A 22,865-nucleotide genomic window follows, 5' to 3' on the forward strand; every position below is an offset into this window, starting at 1 on the left:
CTAGTTGCAGTTCCCCAGTGCTAGAGTGCAGGCTGAATAGCTGTGATGCACTGACTTAGTTTCCCTGCAACATTATAGGATCTTCCTGAACCACAGATCAAGTCTGTGTCTCCTGCATTGGCAGACTGATTCCATACTACTGAGCCATTTTTGAAGCCCCAACACTCTCATTTCTGAAATGGCAACATGATATATTCCATGAACAAATTCTTACATGAAGTAAGAATAACTACTGAAAGTTATATTTTAAAACAACTGTTTAGTGTCCAGAAAGTGCTCTAAAGATATACAGCAAGTAAAGACACATTTATCTCAGAAAAATCATTGAAAGCCTTTGTCATTTAAACCTAAAACATCTCCTTCTCTTGTCATCCTTATTCAGAAATCTAGACTCTACTCTGGGTAGATTCAGAAAGAACACTAGGCTCTCACTACCCACAGCTCCCTTTTGAGTGTTATTGTATCATCTTAGAAGAGTTTAGCCACTTGGATTTCTCACATAGACACACATACCCCCTAGTTATGGGTTACACTGGCTAATTTCCAGATAAGTATGGCCATCAAAGTTCTCCCTTCTTCCAACATCTCCACTAGTAGGGCAGAGGTTCTATTCAGGCACAGAATATTGAGAATACTGAATCCCAAATAGTTGTTTGCCCAGCTCATTCATAAATGGAAGTTCCATGATGACAAGAAAAACTAAAAATTGACACTACTCTTTACACACAAAAGAAGGATGTCACAGAGAGAGACATGTGCCACACTGTTCCTATTCCCAGCTCTGAAGAGAAAGTTCAGAAAGTTTGACCAGAGGGAGACTTAGGATATAAAAGCTATTCTTAAGTTGCTCACTTAAGAGAAAAAGAACCTGAAAAGGTCAAGTTTATGAGTGCCCACAAACTATGAAAGATTTGTTAGTAAACATTTAAGCGGAAGCTAATTGTTTAATGACAGATACAAGCTAAACATTGACAAGCTAGTTTATCAGAGAAAATCAGAGAAAGATATGGCTACAAAGAGCAGTCCTGAGGTCAGAACACACTTCAAACACTGACTTCTAAAACTATCCTTGCAAGGGGTCAGATTCTAGAGCAATTTATGCACCCAAGATGTTATCAACAGCTATAACACAATCACTCAACAACTGATGAAATCTAGCAGTATGAAGTTCAGTTCAGTTCAGTTCAGTTGCTCAGTCATGTCCGAATCATTGCGACCCCATGAACTGCAGCACACCAGGCCTCCCTGTCCATCACCAACTCCCAGAGCCTACCCAAACTTATGTTCATTGAGTCGATGATGCCATACAACAATCTCATCCTCTGTCGTCCACTTCTCCTCCTGCTCTCAATCTTTCCCAGCATCAAGGTCTTTTCAAATGAGTCAGTTCTTCACATCAGGTGGCCAAAGTATTGGAGCTTCAGCTTCAACATCAGTCCTTCCAATGAACACCCAGGACTGATCTCCATTAGGATGGACTGACTGAATCTCTTTGCAGTCCAAGGGACTCTCAAGAGTCTTCTCCAACACCACAGTTCAAAAGCATCGATTCTTTGGCACTCAGCTTACTTTATAGTCCAAATCTCACATTCATACATGACTACTGGAAAAACAATACCCTTGATTAGACAGACCTTTGCTGATAAAGTAATGTCTCTGTTTTTTAATACTCTGTCTAGGTTGGTCATAACTTTCCTTCCAAGGAGTAAGCATCTTTTAATTTCATGGCTGCCATCACCATCTGCAGTTATTTTGGAGCCCAGAAAAAAAAAGTCAGCCACTGTTTCCACTGTTTCCCCATCTATTTGCCATGAAGTGATGGGACCAGATGCCATGATCTTAGTTTTCTGAATGTTGAGCTTTAAGCCAACTTTTTCACTCTCCTCTTTCACTTTCATCAAGAAGCTTTTTAGTTCCTCTTCACTTTCTACCATAAGGGTGATGTCACCTGCATATCTGAGATTATTGATATTTCTCCTAGCAATCTTGATTCTAGCTTGTGCTTCACCCAGCCCAGCATTTCTCATGATGTATTCTGCATATCAGTTAAATAAGCAAGGTGACAGTATACAGCCTTGACATCCTCCTTTTCCTATTTGGAACCAGCCTGTTGTTCCATGTCCAGTTCTCACTGTTGCTTCCTGACCTGCATACAGGTTTCTCAAGAGGCAGGTCAAGTGGTCTGGTATTTCCATCTCTTTCACAATTTTCCACAGTTTATTGTGATCCACACAGTCAAAGGCTTTGGCATAGTCGATAAAGCAGAAATAGATGTTTTTCTGGAATTCTCTTGCTTCTTCAATGATCCAGCAGATGTTGGCAATTTGATCTCTGGTTCCTCTGCCTTTTCTAATACTAGCTTGACACATCTGGGAGCTTCACATATTGCTGAAGTTTTGCTTGGAGAATTTTGAGCATTACTTTACTGGCATGTGAGATGAAAGGAGACAGTTAAAAGAAGAGTGCTACTAAAAGCGCAGTCTGCCCAGGTAATGTGAATATTGTGGTGGCTGCACCCTCCAAATCGCTGCATCAGATGCTTTACCCTGTAAAGGAAAGATACTTTATTAAAATAGTCCATGTAGTCACTAAACATATATCAGTAACAAGACATGGAATTAGAGTTGCTACACTCCATTGTCTGAAGATAATATCTTAACAATAATTTCACAAGACATATAAAGAAATATAAACACGTGACCTAAATGGTGAAAAAAAACAGTCAATAGAAACTGCCTATGAAAGGGACTAATGGTTGGCTCTAACAAGGAAAAACTTCAAATTAGCTAATGTCAATGTGTTCAGTGACCCAAAGGAAACTACCAAAAAGACAAAACACTGGAATAAATAAAATGAGAAACTAAAATAAAAATATAGTGATCATAAGAGACTATTGGGTATCATTATATTCCTTCAAATTGGAGAACTTAGGAGAAATGTATAAATGGTTGGAAGCATACAGCCTATCTTCATGAAACTATGATTAAAGAATAAAGGTATAATAAAAATGTACATCTAATAGAGTCTAAAAATAAGAAATAGAAGTCATATTTTACAAAAATAACAAATGGAAATTTTGGAGTTGAAGTATATTCTATTTGAAATGAAAAATTCACTAGTGGGAATGAATAAGAAGCTGATGAAAAAGCAAGTGAACTTTAAGATAGATCAATAAGATAATATAATCCAAAGAACAGAGATGAAAAATGAACAGAGGGTTAGAGAATATTAGTAAATAATAAAGCACACTAACATACACAAAAGAAAGCTAAAGTCAGTAAACCTTAAAGCACTAAAGAAAAATAATTCAAACTTTCAAGGGAATATCAAAATAATGCTTATATCTTATGAGAAACAGTGGATGCTCTCTGGCAGTGAGATGATATATCAAAATCCTGATAGTCAAAACTGTCAGTCAAAAATTCTATATCAAACAAAGTCATCATTGTTAAATCACCCAGTCATGTACAACCCTTGCGATGCCATGGACTGCAGCCACCATGCCTCTCTGACCCTTACCATCTCCCAGAGTTTGCCCAAGTTCATGTTTTTTGCATTTTTCATGTCATCCATCCATCTCATCCTCTGACACCCTCTTCTTCTGCCCTCAATCTTTCCAGAATCAGGGACTTTTTCAATGAATCAGCTGTTTGCATCAGATGACCAAGATACTGGAATTTCAACTTCAGCGTCAGTCCTTCCACCAAGTATTCAGAGTTAATTTCCCTTAAGATTGATGGTTTGATCTCCTTGCTGTTCAAGGGACTCTCAGAAGTCTTCTCCAGCACCGTAGTTCAAAGCCATCAATTCTTTAGCTCTCCGCCTTCTTTATGGTCCAAGTCTCACAACCTTATGTGACCACTGGGAAGATCATTGCCTTGACTATACAGACTTTGTCAACAGAATAATGTCTCTGCTTTTTAACATAGTCTCTAGGTTTATCATAGTCTATAGCTTTCCTGCCAAGAAGCAGACATCTGATTTCAAGGCTGCAGTCACCATCTGCATTAATTTTACAGCCCAAGAAGAGGAAATCTGTCACTACTTCCATATTTTCCCTTTCTACTTGCCTTGAAGTAATGGAGCCAGATGCCATGAGCTTAGTTTTTTAATATTTAGTTTTAAGCCAGCTTTTTCACCTTCCTCCTTCACCCTCATCAAGAGGCTCTTTAGTTCCTCTTTGCCTCAGGCATTAGAATGGTATCATCTGCATATCTGAGGTTGTTGATGTTTCTCCCACCTATCTTGATTCCAGCTTTTAACTCATCCAGACCAGCATTTCTCATGAGATCAAATGAAACACTCTTTCAAAACTGAGGGCAAAATATAGATAGTCCTCTACCCTTATCCACCCAGAAAGAATACATTGCTGGGAAATCTACCTTAAGGAAGAAAACTGAAGGAAAGCCTATGGCTTAAGAAAGTAAACCCACTAAAATATTGTAAAGTAATTAGCCTCCAACTAATAAAGATAAATGAAAAAACAAAAAGAAAGTAAGTAAACCCAGGCTACAATTCTAATCACCATGATAAACCAAAGAGCACTGGTAAAGGTAAGAAATTATATAAGACAGTATAAGTGCATATAGGTTTCTCAGATGGCACTAGTGGTAAAGAACCTAGCTGCCAATGGAGGAGACATAAGAGACATGAGTTTGATCCCTAGATCAAAAAGAGTCCCCTAGAGAAGGGCATAGCAATCTACTCAGTATTCTGGCCTGAAGAATCCCATGGACAGAAGTGCCTGACAGGCTACAGTCCATAGGGTTGCAGTGAGTCGGACACTACAGAAGCAAATTAACACACACACACACACACACACAAGTGCATTTATCTTCTCCTATTCTTTCTTAACAAATATAAAAAACCGGCATGTAAAACATGTATATAGTTGTATTTCTAGACATATGACATATTGTTAATATATTTTAGAGTAAGGGTAATGTATCAGAGTTAAAGGCTCTGAGATGACAGGGCTGTGCAGTGGCTCAGGCCCAGGGGACAGGTGAAATACCTGGGAAGCACAGCCTGGGGATGATGAGTCAAAGTTCCACTTCTGACCACAGAGGAAGTCAGACCATCAGCAGTATCTTCCTAGAAATGACCTATCAGAGCCACAACTTGGGACCCATGGCTGGGATACAGAGAAGCAGTGGTATGAAGATGGTAATGTGGATCAGAGGCACAGAGTATCTGCACTGTTGCCCCAGTAATGACAGGCTAATGACTCAGGACCCAGGAATGGTGTGTAAAACAGCAGCAGCTCAGCCTAGGTAATGGCCAGTCAAAACCAAGACCAGGACTAACAGGGTGAGACCCAAATAAACAGCAGTGTGGCCACAGTTATTATAAGACAAACCTGGGGACAAGGCACAGATCAGAAACTCCAGTTGCACAGATGGTAAGGCACTGTGACACCTCAATCAGAGAAAGCAGGGTTCAGAGTGATGGGGAGACTCCTTGACCCCAAGATCAGGTCTCACCACAGCGAAATTTCAGCCTCAGGAAAGACACAGCAGCAGGGACCCTGAGCAGCTCTGTCAGCTGAATCAGTGTAGGTGTGCACTGTGGAAGTGCTCAGAAGCAAAGGCTGCAAAGGTCATGATGATGAGGTTGCTGGAATCCCCCTGTACTATTTTTCCCCATGAGCTGAAATCCCTCTGAGGGGATCCCTGGCAGTGCCAAGCTCCTCTGAGCTAGAGGAAGTGGTGGGAGAGGTAAGCTCTTTTCCACACTTTTCTACATGGTGATCCTCAGACTTTGCAATATACACGGTTTCTGCTGCTTCTTCATTATAGTCCAGAAATTTCCCAAAGTAATTTGTAGTTGTTCACTTATTGTTTATGCTATTTTTGTGAAAGATACAAGTGTTGGGACCTCCTAACCATGCATCTTGTTGATGTCACGCTTCTCTAATTCTGTGTCAAGGAAACGGCAGACACAAGAGCCTCTCATTTACAGTGATTTACACTAGTCTTCTTTCTTACATAATATAATTGGTTTGCATATAAAAGTTCATCAACTTTTAGATTGGTGACAGTGGTGATAAAACAATATTAAACACACTGCATAATCTTGAAGTGTTCTACACTTTGCCCTTTCACCTGATTTCCACATCTGCTGACTGTATGAATAATCTAACTACTTTAGGCATAAGAGTTATAATTTAACTTCTGATTGATGTCTTCTGTATATAAGCCTGAGCAATAGAAAAAATCTGCAGTAACTGCTTAAAGTACCGCATATAAACAAGATGTCTATGAAGTGGCTCTCACTTCTGCTGCTGCTACAACTGACTTGCTACTTTAGCTCTGGAAGTTGTGGAAAGGTGCTAGTGTGGCCAATGGAATATAGTCACTGGATGAATATGAAGACAATTCTGGATGAACTTGTCACAAGGGGTCATGAGGTGACTGTTTTGATACCTTCAGCTACCACTTTCATTGATTCCAAAAAACCATCTTCTCTCAAATTGGAGATTTTCCCTGTATCTTTAATTAAAGAAGAAAATGAGGATTTTCTCAAACTTTTTGTTGAGAAATGGATGCGTGCAGTGAGAGATTCCTTTTGGAATCATCTTTCAACAGTGAAAAGTTTATTCTGGGAATATTCTGATATTTTAATGAAGATCTGTAGAGAAGTTGTTTCAAATAAGAAACTTATGACAAAACTGCATGAAGAAAGGTTTGATATCGTTTTTGCAGATGCTGTTGGACCCTGTGGTGAACTGCTGGCTGAGATACTTAAAATACCATTCATGTACAGTCTCTACTCCTCACCTGGATCTTCAGTTGAAAAGAAGAGTGGAAGGCTTCCATTCCCACCATCCTATGTACCTGTTATGTTTTCAGAATTAAGTGATCACATGACATTCATGGAGAGGGTCAAAAATATGATATATGTACTCTATTTTGACTTCTGGTTCCAGGCATTCAATGAGAAGAAGTGGAACCAGTTTTACAGTGAAGTACTAGGTAAGTCATGTGTTTATCTGGTAGCATTAAGTCCTATCTTTATAGAGCCTTGGAAAGTGAGTTTGTATAAATATAAATTCACTGAAATTTGTCTCAAGTAAGTGAAACATTCAAATAAAAATGTAAAATATCCATCAATCTTATAAATATCATGAAATGAAAGCACTTAATTATAGGATGAGGTACAAACTTGTAGCCCTTTACTAGTACTGGATACCAGGAAGTCATATACCACAATTTGAAGCATGTAGTACTTTTGCAAGTGACTATCTATCAACTTACAAAAGTCCTTTTTTTTTTAACTTAAAAAACTAAATCACTAAAAATCTCATAAAATGTCTTGGTAAATGAAGTCATGTACACTGATAATTAAACACATATTTGTAGCTCAAGTATCTAGGTAGCATTTAGAAATTGTTTCTACTTGTGTAGTTCAGTTTTCAAATAGTATTATATTATATCATATCATCCTATCTAATATTGTACATTTGTCAAACAGTTACAATTGAAACATATTCGGTCGCGTCAACCCAAATTCCTTTATAAAACTTAACCTAACTTACCTAACATGGGCTTCCCTGGTGGCTCAGATGGTAAAGAATCCTGCAATGCAGGAGACCTGGGTCCATCCCTGAGTTGGGAAGATCCCCTGAAGGAGCACATGGCAACCCACTCCAGTATTCTTGCCTGGAGAATCCCCATGTACGGAGGAGCCTGAAGGGCTGCAGTCCATGGGGTCATAAAGAGTCAGACACGACTGAGACACTAAACACAATATATATACACACGGCAATATTCTCATTTGATCCAACATTTGTTGTTGTTTTTGTTTTTATTTTCACTTTCAGGAAGGCCCACTACATTAGTTGAGACAATGGGGAAAGCTGAAATGTGGCTTATTCGAAACTACTGGGATTTTTCATTTCCTCGCCCACGGCTACCAAATGTTGAATTTGTTGGAGGCCTCCACTGCAAACCTGCCAAACCCCTGCCTAAGGTCACCTGCTCCTCTTTGTTCTTCTTTGTTAACTTTGTGTTTTCAATAGGAATCATGCTGCATTAATTATTTAAAATGTTTGATTACAGTGAGTCAGATGTGGGAAGCTGGATATGGTGAACTTCCAATTAGAAATTGATATATTTCTATGTCAACACAAGTATCTGAACTTTATTAACATCACAGAATAAACAGAATATGCTAGGCACTTTGAGAATATTTTAAATTATGACTTCACTATTCAACACATAATGAAGTATCAGACATTTATATTATTATATATATAATATATTATTATATATATTATATATATCAGTTATTATACAAAAATATAGTAAATATATAATGCATATTTTAATATTAACTTAATATTAGTTATAATTATCATAGCATAATTATCCGATTATAGGATAATTATATATATAACTTATTTGGGGAGTGCTAATATAGAGAAACAGTGTAGACAGTTTCTGCCACCGGACACTCCACCTAGAAAGACAGAATACAAGGAAGTCATAAAAATGTGTAAAAGTTTTATAATAAGAAAAGACTACTGTGCTAAAGAAACACCCAGCATGAAATATAGGAAGATCTGAAAGATGGTCGTGAATAAACAGAAGGGATAGGGCAGGGATAGAAGATAAAAAAGAAAAGCAGGTAGAGAATGACAGTTCCCAAGAAGTCCAAGTTCAGTCTAAACAAGAAGAGGCTAAGTAAAGAGGCTGATAATGCTGGTGAGGTGAATTGGAAACAGATAATTATTGACATTAGAAACGTCTAGTAGGAGTACCGGCAAGAACATTGAAAGGAATAAGAAAGAGATATGGTCACATATCCTTTAAAAAAAGAAAAGAAAACAAACAAACAAAAAAAAAAACAGGATGTAGTCATTGGGTTGGATTGTAAAGAGTAGAGCGTGGGAAAGGGGAATATTCAGCAGGTTGCCCAAGATACAGGCAACATCTTCATAGAGATAGTTCAGTTCAGTCGCTCCGTCGTGTCCGACTCTTTGCGACCCCATGAATCACAGCCAGCCAGGCATCCCTTTCCATCATCAGCTCCCGGAGTCTACCCAAACCCATAGGACAAGACTAAATCTCATAATGGTAGCAACATCACATTGTCGTTGAGGAAAAAATTGTAAGTACAGTTGAAACATCCAAAATGTCAGTAGAATCTAATGATCCAGAAGAAATATTAACTATCTTCATTATTCTTATTTTGTTACTATAACATACTATCTTTAGGCCAATGTTTGCCAAGAATCTTACTGAAATTGAGATGATTTTCCTAATCAAGATTATATTATTGAGAAAACTGCTGAAGTAGATACCCCATTGTTGCTGTCTAGTCGCTAAGTTGTGTCCAACTCTTTTGCGATCCCATGGACTGTAGCCCACAAGCTCCTCTGTCCATGGGATTTCCCAAGCAAGAATACTGGAGTGGGGTGACATTTCCTTCTACAGGGGACCTTCAAGACCCAGGGGTCAAACTTGCATCTCCTGCATTGCAGGCAAATTCTTCTAACACTGAGCCATCAGGGAAGTCCCATGCAGTTTTTAAAAAATAAATTTCAAAAGTTTACTAAATTAAAATATTAAATTAATGCAAATAATTTAATAAATTTAATAAAGCTTACTAAAGGCAATTTAATTTAACATATTTAAGTTAAAATTTTTAATTTTAAGAGTATTTAAGGTTTGGCAATCAGGTGAGCAAGATGACTAAAATATTTTTGTAAGGTTTAAGGCTCTAGCTAAAATGAACAACCTTCTTCAACAATATAAATGAATGTATGTATAAACCTATATTTTGATAAAAATGTTAATTGCACTAAATCAGCTATAATGAGATATTCAGAAGTAAAATAAGTAAATAAGTAAAATAAATAAATAAATAAAATAAGCAAAATAAAAAGTATTAAAATGTCACAATTTTCCTGAAGGTTAAAAAAGAATGTAAGCTAAAATTACAATTTTCATGATATATGTCATAATTCATATTTCATTATAGAAGTAGATAAAGATTAGAAGTAAAACACAAATTTTAGCATTATGTCTTTAAGGTCCATCTATGTTATCGAAATTGGCAGGATTTCTTTCTTTCTCGTGGGTGAATAACATTCCATTCTGAGTGTGTCTCTGTGAAACCTTTTTCAACAACCCATAAGTTGTTTCCTACCTATTGTGAATAATGCTACAATAAACATGGGAGCATATATATCTCTTTGCTATCCTGTTTTTGTTTTTTTTTTTTTTTTTTTTTGACTGCATACCCAGAAATGGGATAGCTGGGTCATACAGAAGATCTATTTTTAATTATTTTAGGAACTTTCATTTTGTGTTCTCTAAGAGCTAAACAGTTTACATTCCCACTGACAGTGGGATACTTTTCTCTACCTTCTCACAACACATCTCTTCTTAGTTACAGACTTTCTAACAAGTGTGAGGTAATATCTCACTGTGATTTTGAAATACATTTCCCTGATGATTAGTGTATTGAGCATCTTTTCATATACCTGGTGGCCATTTAGACATTTTCTTTGGAAAATGTCAATTTGTTAATCTGCCCATTCTTTAATTGAATTTTGTAGTATGAGTTCTGTATATATTCTGGATATTACCCTCCTTGCCCAATATGTGGTTACAAAACCATTTTTATTCCATTCTGCAGATTGCATTTTCATCTTGTTGTTTGTTTCATTTGTTATGAAGAAACTTTTAAGTTTGACATAATCCAATTTGTTGATTTTTTTTCTTTTATTGTGGTTGTGATATCATATCAAAAATCATTTTCAAAAGCAAATGTAGGGAGTTTCATTCCTGTTTTCTTGTAGGTAGGAGTGTCATAGTATCTGGTCTTATGCTTAAATCTTTGATTCATTCTGAGTTATTTTTGTGAGTGATGTAAGATAAGAGCCTCATTTCATTTTTTTGCTCTTCATTCAATTTTCTCAGAAAAAAAAGAAGTGACTATTATTTATCCATTGGGTATTCTTGTTTCCCTTGTTGAATATTGGTTGACTAAATAGTGAAAGAGGAAAGTAAAAAGTTGGCCTAAAGCTCAACATTCAGAAAACTAAGATCATGGCATCTGGTCCCATCACTTCATGGCAAATAGATGGGGAAACAGTGGAAACAGTGGCTGACTTAATTTTTCTGGGCTCCAAAATAACTGCAGATGGTGATCGCAGCCATGAAATTAAAAGATGCTAACTCCTTGGAAGGAAAGTTATGACCAACCTAGACAGTATATTAAAAAGCAGAGATATTACTTTGCCAACAAAGGTCTGTCTAGTCAAGGCTATGGTTTTTCCAGTGGTCATGTATGGATGTGAGAGTTGGACTGTGAAGAAAGCTGAGCGCTGAAGAATTGATGCTTATGAACTGTGGTGTTGGAGACGACTCTTGAGAGTCCCTTGGACCACAAGGAGATCCAACCAGACCATCCTAAAGGAGATCAGTCCTGGGTGTTCATTGGAAGGACTGATGCTGAAGCTGAAACTCCAATACTTTGGCCACCTAATGCAAAGAGCCAATTCATTGGAAAAGACCCTGATGCTGGGAGGGACTGGGAGCAGGAGGAGAAGAGGGCGACAGAGGATGAGATGGCTGGATGGCATCACCGACTCAATGGGCATGAGTTTGAGTAAACTCCGGGAGTTTGTGATGGACAGGGAGGCCTGGCGTGCTGCGATTCATGGGGTCGCAAAGAGTGGACATGACTGAGCGACTGAACTGAACTGAATAGGGAAATGAAGTACTAATGACTAACCTAAAATAATTCTCAAAAAATCTTCCTGGAATATAAATGATTTAGTAAACCTATAATAATAAGGAATTACAGATGAATTAAATCCTGCAGTGTAGCTTCTAAAAATCTATGTTAGTAATTAACAACATAACTGATGCAGAGTCTGAGTAAAATACTATTTAACAGTACCTCCTTGTCACTACTGTATACTGGCTCTATCTCATTTCCTGCTTATACACAAACACCTTTGCACAATTATACATAATAAAAGAAATGACCTCATGTGACCCATTTCCCTCCAAGTACCTCCAAGGGATGAAGTCTGTTAAAACAAAAAACAAAAAAAACAGTCATGACTGAAAATATAGTTTACTCAAGATATTTTAAAATATTTTTTAGTGTTAAATATTTATTAGCATATGTGACCAAAGTCCAGGATGCGAAGTTAGCATGTTCAAGAACGTAGTGGGGTACAGGGAAAGGGAATCAGTCTATAAACTAGCTATATAGCATGCGGTAAGAATAATGTAAAATTTCTAGTATAAAACTTGTCTACGCAGCTCAGCAATTCCTCTGGGTGAAATGTTTGCACAACATCTAAGTAAAAGCTATATTCACAGGACCCAAGAAGTTGGGCAACCCAAGTGTCCATCAAGAGACAAAACAATAAATAAAATGTCATATGCACAATGATGAAATATTGCTTATCTTTAAAAGGAAATTCTCACACGTCACAACATAAATGAACCTTACTATGAGTGAAATAAACCAATCAGAAAAAGACAAATACTGTAGGATTTAACTTATAAGAAGTATCCAGACTAGTTACATTTGCAGAAACACAGGGTAGTATGAAACTTGCCAGAGGCTAGAGAAAGAGGGAACAAAGTTTTTTAATGAGCATAGATTTCTGGTTTTGCCAGATGAAAAACTTCTGGAGATTGGCTACATGGTGTGAATATAATTTGCACTACTATACTATACATTTAGGAATGATTAAGTAAATTTTATGTTATATATGTCCTTCTAAAATATTTTTTAAGAAGCCACTACTCTAATATCTTCAGACTATATCTTATTTTCTCTCTTTAGTTACTTTCATCAATCCCTTAAATAATGTCTCCTATGCTGCTGCTCTTTTGTGATGGAACACATTCTTTTTTTTTCCACAGGAAATGGAAGAGTATGTGCAGAGTTCTGGAGAAAATGGTATTGTGGTGTTTTCACTGGGGTCAATGGTCAGTAACATGACAGAAGAAAGAGCCAATGTGATTGCATCAGCTCTTGCCCAGATACCACAAAAGGTACACACAGTAACTTAATAGTGGATAACTATTTAATGAGTCTGTAAAAAACTGTATAAAAGGTCTGGTTTTTCTGCCAGAAAGGTAACTAATATGGTAGCTCCAATTTATCTCATATATGTATAATATAATAGCCTATAATAATAGCCTATGGTTAATTTTGCTGAAAAATTAAAGAATTACTTTACATTCATTCACAGAGCAAGTAGAAGTTAGTGAGGTGAAGTCGCTTAGTCATGTCCGACTCTTTGCAACCCCATGGACTGTAGCCTACCAGGCTCCTTCGTCCATGGAATTTTCCAGTCAAGAGTACTGGAGTGGGTTGCCATTTCCTTCTCCAGGGGATCTTCCCAACCCAGGGATCAAACCCGGGTCTCCTGCATTGCAGGCAGATGCTTTACCATCTAAGCCCAGGAAGTAGAAGTTAAACACTAGCAAATTATAATCCAGTTTATGAGAATTGCTTGGAATTCCAAAATTGTTCCTTATTTTGGCACTGGACCTGGTGGTGGTGGTTTAGTCGCTAAGTTGTGTCCAACTCTTGGAACCCCATGGACAGAGGAGCCTGGTAGGCTACTGTCCATGAGATGCTCCAGGCAAGAATACTGGAGTAGGTTTTTGTTTCCTTCTCCAAGGGATCTTCCCAACCCACGAATCAAACCCGGGTCTTCTGCATTGTAGGCAGATTCTTTACCAACTGAGCCACAAGGAAAGCCCAGGAGACCTAGAGACTGAACCTAGAGACCACATTAATCAATGAAGTCAAGGCTTTGTGCTTCAATGTTGAAGTTTCCAGGATCAGTTGAATAAGATTTAATGTCACAGTTTTATCAACAAATTACCAACTGACTCTTCTTTTCCAAAGGTAAAGCATTCTAAACCTAGTAATAGTGGTAATACCTTGGATTTGTGTCAAAAATTTACAGTTGTCATTGTTTTTGGAAGAAGTGCTCAAAAATTGTAATCTAAATGAAGTACACTTTCTAGGCAACAGTAATTAGCTTATTAATAATTTATAAATAAGCAAAAATATTTATTTCTCTTAAGTGGCTGATGCACACATTTTCCTCTTTGTAATCAAAATATGTGAAATTCTAATAAAATAACTTGTTATATATAAAGTTGATAAAATCTCTTCCATAACAGCCAAAAAGAAATAAATGAGTGAATATGTGAAAATGAGAGCTAGTATATAAAGAAAGCAAATAAGTGTGTAGGTTATTTGAAATCAGCCACTATCTATCCCATGGAGAGAGGAGCCTAGCAGGCTGCAGTCCATAGGGGTCACAAAGAGTTGGACATGACTTAGTGACTGAAACAAACAACTATCTTTTTATACTAAAAGCAAGACCACCTATCAACTTTTTAAGTATCTGAATTGGTCATTGAAAATCTCATTTGTCTTTGCCATTATGTGTATATCAAATGTACATATTCCTATCTATGTCAGTGTATTAATAGTTATCATTACTTAATATGTCCTCATTTCCTTACATGTCACATTGAAGACATGTAATTATGTGTTCTGATTGCTTTAGAATTCTAATGCTGTAACTTTGAAATTCAACTCATAGAATAAGATATTACCTTTACCTTAACAGGTTCTATGGAGATACGATGGCAAGAAACCAGACACCCTAGGGCCCAATACTCAGCTGTTTAAGTGGATCCCCCAAAACGACCTTCTTGGTAAGACTTGGCAGGAAAAAAATATTGAAAACATGAATAACAACTGAGCTGAGTAATAGTACTTCAATGGGAAACAAATATGTAGAGAATTATTGAAACACTCGAAAAGAAAACTTTACTGCTTTATTTCTATTTACTATGCTAGGGGGAAAATGGGGACAGTTAACAGGGCTTCCCAGTCTGCTCAGTGGTAAGGAATCTGCCTGCCAGTGCAAGAGATGCAGGAGAAGTGGGTTCTATCCATGGGTCCCCAAGATCCTCTGGAGAAGGAAATGGCCACCCACTCAATATTTTTCTCTGTAAAATCCCATGAACAGAGAAGTCTGGCGAGCTTCTGTTCATGGGGTCACAAAGAGTTGGAGAAGACTGAGCGACTGAGTATACACACCCATAACAGTTGGCATTTTGCTATACACGGTCGTATCCCTTATGACCAGAATCTTTAGCTGTAATTATTTCTCCCTGTGAACTTTTCAATAACTTCTTGGATTGTTGTTCTGTCTCTGAATTCTTTCATCACATCTATCTTTTCCCCTCTGTAGGGGTATGCTGAATGCTACTGAAAATAAGAACTCTCCTTTTATTACCAGTGACTCTTCAATTTCTGTAAGAAAAAAAGTCACAGTCATTTTTATGAAGTGATGAAACACTCCAAGATAAAAGGTTACTTTTCCTTTCTCTGGTTGCAGTGCCTCTACCATTACCCCTGTCTTTCCCTGACACCATTCCTAATCAGACTAAATGACTCCACTATATCTTTAAGAGAATAATTTCTGACATGCCATCCTCTTTTTCTGCACACGTGGTTTTTTCACCCAGAATGCTCTTTCAAGTTGTTCATCTGCCAATCCTGGATTCATTTGTAAAGTCTAAGTGACTCAGCACTTCTTTCATGAAGTCTTCATTTACCCCTTCAGCAGATGCAGCAGCTACTTCTCTGAGTTCTGAAAGGAATTTAAAAGGACTTGCATATGTGTAATAATCTGTGATTGAAGACACTGTTTCCTTCAGTTACCTTATAATACACTTTTCTCAATTTATATCTAAGACTTAAAGTTAATAATTTTATTGAAATCCACTCAATCCTAGGTCATCCAAAAACCAAAGCCTTTGTAACTCACGGTGGAAGCAATGGCATTTACGAGGCCATCTACCACGGGATCCCTATGGTGGGCCTTCCTTTGTTTGCTGATCAACCTCATAACATTGTTCACATGATGGCCAAGGGAGCAGCTGTCAGATTGGACTTGGAAACAATGTCGACAGGAGATTTGCTCAATGCATTGAAGGAAGTCATTAATAATCCTTCGTGAGTATATTTTTTTCACTAGATACTCTTTCTGGGGAAGTTCTCATATGAAGACTCATTAGTCTTCACATAAACACAATGAGGAGTAAGATTCACTCAATTCAGTCATCAATAACCTATTGTGAGTGTCACATTAATATTTTTTCATGGTTTTATGGGAAAGGTTTGTCAGTGGTTTAAAGAGAGTGGAGAGATTTTGAAAGATCTAATCATTAGAATGAGAAGAATCACTGAAATGTTAATAGAAGAATTAAGAAGCATTGAGAACAAAGTTAATGTAGGGAAATATAGATGTCCACTTTACTTTCTTTCAGAAAGTGAATTCCAAAAATGTTTTAATCTCTTCTAACAATTTATTTGCAGTAAACAACCTTGACATAATCAATCTGAAATTCCCATTACCTTCAATATTTTCCAAGTTTTCTATGCTAATATTTAGACCCGATCACTGATAAATGGCAAACAGCTAGTACTTTCTGATTAGCCAGTTTCAACTGTGAAAATATTTTTATAAATTTAGATGTATTCTTAGGCTTTTTGATTGTTACCATTTTTGTCTTGTTTGGAAGAATTATAAAATTTAAACATAATAGACTTGGAAGTGATAAGTTGGGATAGTTCTCTTTTAAAAATTTACACAATTTTTAACTATTATTTTCCATTTAAAACTAGTAGAAAATATTGGTTCTATTTTCAGTGTTGTACAATGCATCCTTGAGCTTATATACTTCTCAATAGTTTCTGCCTCCTACTCTCCCACCCATACATTTCTACTCCCCCAAATATGGTAACCAATGAATTGTTCTCTATGTCTGCAAGTCTGTAATAATATTTTGATTCTATCACTGATAAATGGTAAACAACTAAAACATTCTAATTTATGCAATTACAGCTATATAGATACTATTTACAAAGGTAGGTATATTCTGAGTTCCTTTCATTGTCCTTGTTTTTGTCTTATTTGAAGAGGTATTTTGAGATATTACTGTTTAAAAGTCAAATTTATGAAACCAAAAATATTTGATTTCCAAATCACTTCAGAATATACATGAATTTCAGTAACACAATTAAATTAATATCACAAATATGATATATATGCTTCCCCTTTATTCATAATGTCTTTATAAAGAAGACATTTTGAGAATTTGTCAGTAATAGTAGCACAGTGTATATCTGTGTTTCATAAGCAGTGTTATGTAAATTTAATCTTAGCACAGCTATTGTCCTAAATGAACAGCAAAGATACCACGTCCAGTTCAGTTCAATTGCTCAGTCATGTCCAATTCTTTGCGACCCCATGAACTGCAGCACGCCAGGCCTCCCTGTCCATCACCAACTCCCGGAGCCTACCCAAACTCATGTCCATTGAGTCGGTGATGCCATCCAACCATCTCATCCTCTGTCATCCCCTTCTCCTTCTGCCCTCATTCTTTCCCAGCATCAGGGTCTTTTCAAATGAGTCAGCTCTTTGCATCAGATGGCCAAAGTATTGGAGTTTCAGCTTCAACATCAGTCCTTCCAATGAACACCCAGGACTGATCTCCTTTAGAATGAACTGGTTGGATCTCCTTGCTGTCCAAGGGACTGTCAAGAGTCTACTCCAACACCACAGTTCAAAAGTATCAATTCTTCAGCATCTTCAGCACTCAGCTTTCTTTACAGTCCAGCTCTCACACCCATACATGACTACCGGAAAAACTATAGCCTTGACTAAACAGACCTTGTTGACAAAGTAACGTCTCTGCTTTCTAATATGCTATTTAGTTTGGTCATAACTTTCCTTCCGAGGAGTAAGTGTCTTTTAATTTCATGGCTTATTTAAATGAACAGCAAAAATATTACATTCTTTTTCCCTTTTTTAAAAGAAATAGACATCTCATTTGCCGGTTTTATATAAATGTACATCTACCTAGTATCTTTATTGATTTTTACTTAATAATGTAAAACTGGTGTCAAAAAATGAAGGTGATTTATTACCTGCTATATACTGAATATTCATGATCTGTTACATATTGTGTTTAGTAACATACTGTTGTTACCGATGTTGTGGTAATTATTCAGCCACTAAGTTGTAGCCAACTCTTTGTGACCTGATGGACTGGAGCACACCAGGGTTCCCTGTCCTTCACTATCTCCTGGAGTTTGGTCAAACTCATGTCCATTGAGTTGGTGATGCTGTCTAACCATCTCATCCTCTGCTGCCCGCTCCTCTTTCTGCCCTCAATCTTTCCCAGCATCAAGGTCTTTTCCAATGATTTGGCTCTTTGCATCACGTGGCCAAAGTATCAGAACTTCAGCATCAGTCCTTCCAATGAATATTCAGAGTTGATTTCCTATAGGATCGACTGGTTTTATCTCCTTGCAAGTTTGGTCTCCTCAAGTGAGTCTCCTCACTTGAGTCTCCTCAAGTGACTCTCAAGAGTCTTCTCCAATTCAAAAGTATCAATTTTTCAGCATTCTGCCTTCTTCATGGTTCAACCCTCACATCTCTACATGACTACTGGAAAAACCATACTTTGGCTATATGGGCCTTTGTCAGCAAAGTGATGTCTCTGCTTTTTAATACGCTGTCTATGTTTGCTATAGCTTTCCTTCCAAGGAGCAAGTATCTCTTAATTTCATGGCTGCAATCACCATCCCCAGTGATTTTGGAGCCTAAGAAAATAATATCTGTCTCCGTTTCAACTTTTTCCCTTTCTAATTACCCTGAAGTGATGGGACAGGATGCCACGATCTTAGTTTTCTGAATGTTGATTTTTAAGCTGTAGGTAAGTGACTACACCATTGTGGTTATCCAGGTCATATTAATATTTTTTGTATAGTTCTTCTGTGTATTCTTGCTACCTCTTCTTAATCTCTCCTGCTTCTGTTAGGTCCTTACCATTTCTATCCTTTATTGTACCCATCCTAGCATGAAATGTTGCCTTGATATCTCCAATTTTTTTTAAAGGGATTTCTAGTCTTTCCCATTCTATTGTTTTCCTCTGATTCTTTGCTTTGTTCACTTAAATGGCCTGGAACTTTGCATTCTCTGGAACACTGCATTCAGTTGAGTATATCTTTCCCTTTCTTCCTTCCTTTTGCTTTTCTTCTTTTCTCAACTATTTATAAAGACTTCTCAGACAACCACATTGCCTTCTTGTATTTCTTCTCTCTTTTTTTTTTTTTTTCTTTCCCCTGAGAGTACAGAACTTCTCCATTTTCGGTGCAAAGAATATAATCAGTCTGATTTTGATTCTGACCATTTGGTGATTTCCGTATGTAGAGTTGTCTCTTGTGTTGTTGGGTAAACGTGTTTGCTATAACCAGTGTGTTCTCTTGACAAAACTCTGTTAACCTTTGCCCTGCTTCATTTTGCACTCCAAGACCAAACTTGCCCAATACTCCAGGTATCTCTTGACTTCCTACTTAGCATTTCAATTCCCTATCATGAAAAGGACATCTACAGTCCCACAGCTTCCAGAAACAGAACCACAATCACAGAAAGCTAACAAAAATGATCACATTCTGTTGTGGTGAAGGGGCTAGTGAACTCAATGAAGCTCTGAGCCATGCTGTGTAAGGCCACCCAAGACAGACAGGTTGTGGCAGAGAGTTATAACAAAAAGTGGTATGCCGGAGAGGAGAATGGCAAACCACTCCAGTATTCTTGCCTAGAGAACTCCATGAACAGAATGAAAAGTCAAACATACTGTTACTTAACACATATTAAGTAACTTCCTTATTGGAGCCTATTCCTATCATATTACAAAACTGTTTCCAGATTACTGCAATCCTCTCAAAAACACAGCACTCCTCCTGTGTTTTGACAGAAAAGGGAGAGACGTTGCCTCCATTGTTATTGCTTACAATGTCATCTGTAACCCTTTGTGATTTAGAGTTCATGAGCTATATCTCTTTATTCTCCCTTCTTTCTTGTCTATTATCATTTCAGCAGTAGAAATGAATGTAATTGCAGTGCCTGGAAGTAAAATGTTGAGCCTTCTCCAGAGTCTTTTAGAACAAGAACCACAAAAACAATGCTAGCAAGTATTTACTGCAAGTATACTACATGCTAGGAATGCCTCCAAGAATCAATACAATATTCTCAAAATATCTCAAAAAAATTATCTCAAAATAATTAGATAGGGTACTATTCCTATCCATTCCATAGAAAAATGAAAAACTGAGGAATAGATTATATCATGAATGGTCCCTCCAATATAAAAATAAAAGTTTTAAAAATAACAAAGCTTTTAAAATTTAATAAACTTAAAGCAAATAAAACTGTGGGACAAAAAGAATTTAAAAAGCAGCTAACAAGATAAATCTCAGAATCAGGAATGAAGCACAGACAATCCACTTCAACACTTTGGAACACTACTTCACTAAAAATAAGATCAGCCCTGCCTAGACATGTCTTGGAACCTCATCATAGACTTTCCTGCTATCTCTGGGTTATGACAGCATTTTAACACATTTCTATCAGGTCTTTACTAGATAATTCAAACTTTGAACAACAAATCTTGATTTTTGTTGTTGTTGTTTTCTTTCCTTTGATGACTTAATTCATTCCGTTCTTTAGACTACACAAACCCCACCCATTTTCTTTCTTTCCTTTGCAGCTTGAAATGCTATACATTTAAGAAGTCCTAGCTCTTAAGCTAAGATCTCAAGAATCACTTCACAGGAAAATTATCTATTTTTCTTTAAGTCTGTGATGCAGTCTTTGTTTCCATCTGCAAGAAAATTTCACAAATTTTCAATTATAGCTCATTCTATATATCGATGTCTGTTTGATTTTCCTTCAGCTACAAAGAGAATGTGATGAGGTTATCAGCCATTCAGCATGATCAGCCTGTAAAGCCCCTGGACCGAGCAGTCTTCTGGATTGAGTTCGTCATGCGCCACAAAGGAGCCAAGCACCTGAGGCCAGCTATCCACGACCTCACCTGGTTCCAGTACCACTCTCTGGACGTGATCGGGTTCCTGCTGGCCTGTGCGGCAACTGCTGCATTTGTCATCACAAAGTGTTGCCTGTTGTGTTACCGGAAGTTTGCTGGAAAAGGAAAGAAAGGGAAAAGAGACTAGCTGTTTCTGAGACCTCAAGCAGGTTTGCCCCGCAGATAGCACTCCTCCAGCTTATTCTAGTAGGAGAAATTATGACAAATTTCGCATCCTCTTGTGACAAAATACAAACTTCACTTTCAAGGGGTTTTCTACCTGAGTTAGATATGTGGCTTGCCAAGGAAAAACACTGGCAAAAAATTAAATGAAAATAAAACTATAAGCTTATATATTGAAATGTATTACTTTAATTCTAAAATTGTACTAAAAAGAAGTTAACAAATGTAATTATGTTTAACATATCGAGAGTAAAAGCAAGGACAATAGAAAATCTACTCATAGCATCCACATTATTTTGTAGATATTCAGAATTCTTAATTTCATTTTGATGTAGAATTTTTAGTTTCTCCTTGCTATAGAAATTGCTCAATAGTTGGAATTCTGTAAAAAGATATATCTTTTAATTTTATTTGAGAGGCCATTAACAGTTCATTTCTACTGCACATCCAGCCTCAGTATCACTTCTTAAAGTTATGGCAAGACATTTGACTTCATCCAATTTAACTCATTTCCCAGAAGAGTGTTTGTGGAATTAGAAATACAGCAACTACTACCTACTTCCTGTTATAAAACTGAGATATTTGCAAAAATCTTTAATTTCATGACTTAGTTCTCTTTTGTCATTAACTTTTTAGTCACCTATTATTTTCACTCCTTAGATAATGAATGAAAGTTCTCAAGTGTATACTAAGAAAATATATAACCTGTACTATATATAGGGACTATATAAAGGGACTTATTGAATTTTCACTTTCTCCTAATGAACCTGAATGTATCTACAGATTGTATCTATATACATATCTAAATCTATATATATTCTTATGAAACTGGACACAACACCACTTAGCTACTTGCAGATATAATGTGATATTCCTTGCATTTGTTGAACACAGAGTGAGTTAAATACTACTACATTATAATATATTTTGAACTACACTTTAGATCAGTATTTATCATTCTTTTGTCTCTTTTATCAAGGCACTATTGCCTTGTCACTCCCACAACACTTATACATAAGCATTCAATCCTTTATCATGACAGGAAATAATTTAGAAAAAGAGAAAAACATTTTCTTTAAACCTAGGCCCACTATGACTGACATAATCAGAAACAATGAGCACAATACAAAAATTACAAATTTTAGGAAAAATCAGTGAATCAAATGAAAGCAGTCTGAGAGCACTTATGAAAAATGTGCACCAGGAAAACAGTTTATGATTAAAGTGGTGCAGGTGAGGAAACACATTTTTGTCTTATTAATCAAGAAGACCATCATTCACATTATATGATATTCTTTAGACTAAAGCATAATTGATATTAAAAATAAACTGACTGGGAAGATCCAGAGGAATCGGGTGGAGAGGGAGGTGGGATGGGAGACCGGGATGGGGAATTTGTGTAACTCTATGGCTGATTCATATCAATGTATGACAAAACCCACTGAAAAATAAAAATTAAAAAAAAAAAATTAAAAAAAAAATAAACTGAAATATTGAGACTTTGGAAATTATAGGAAAATTTACTGTAGAATTTTTGACAGAACCTCTTTAGATAGCTGACACATTGTTTAAGAAAAATAGAATTAATATTCCTTTCCTGGATCACAGTCTTTTTGCCACAAAGGGGCTTGCATAACTAAATGAAGCTATTAGCCATGTCATGTAGGACCACCCAAGATGTATGGCTCACGGTGAAGAGTTCTGACAAAATAAGGTCTGCGTCTGCTAGAGGAG

General features: G+C 36.8%; 1 protein-coding gene across 1 annotated transcript; it reads left to right on the forward strand.

Annotated features, from left to right (window-relative positions):
• The first annotated feature begins 6,241 nt into the window (after window positions 1–6,241).
• Window positions 6,242–22,423, forward strand: LOC136152651 (UDP-glucuronosyltransferase 2B4-like). Its single transcript, XM_065913958.1, has 6 exons — window positions 6,242–6,974; window positions 7,823–7,971; window positions 12,897–13,028; window positions 14,630–14,717; window positions 15,807–16,026; window positions 20,817–22,423. The coding sequence occupies exons 1-6, from the start codon at window positions 6,254–6,256 to the stop codon at window positions 21,094–21,096; spliced, it is 1,590 nt and encodes a 529-aa protein (XP_065770030.1). The 5' UTR covers window positions 6,242–6,253; the 3' UTR covers window positions 21,097–22,423.
• The last annotated feature ends 442 nt before the right edge of the window (window positions 22,424–22,865 follow it).

This window comes from Muntiacus reevesi, chromosome 22, assembly GCF_963930625.1.
Source record: "Muntiacus reevesi chromosome 22, mMunRee1.1, whole genome shotgun sequence".
In the NCBI taxonomy this organism is placed as follows: Eukaryota; Metazoa; Chordata; class Mammalia; order Artiodactyla; family Cervidae; genus Muntiacus; species Muntiacus reevesi.

Coding starts and splice junctions, on each gene's coding strand:
- LOC136152651 (XM_065913958.1), top strand. CDS start 6,254: ATGTCTATGAAGTGGCTCTCACTTCTGCTGCTGCTACAACTGACTTGC. Junction 6,975..7,822: donor GTTTTACAGTGAAGTACTAG/GTAAGTCATGTG, acceptor TTTCACTTTCAG/GAAGGCCCACTACATTAGTT. Junction 13,029..14,629: donor TTGCCCAGATACCACAAAAG/GTACACACAGTA, acceptor TTACCTTAACAG/GTTCTATGGAGATACGATGG.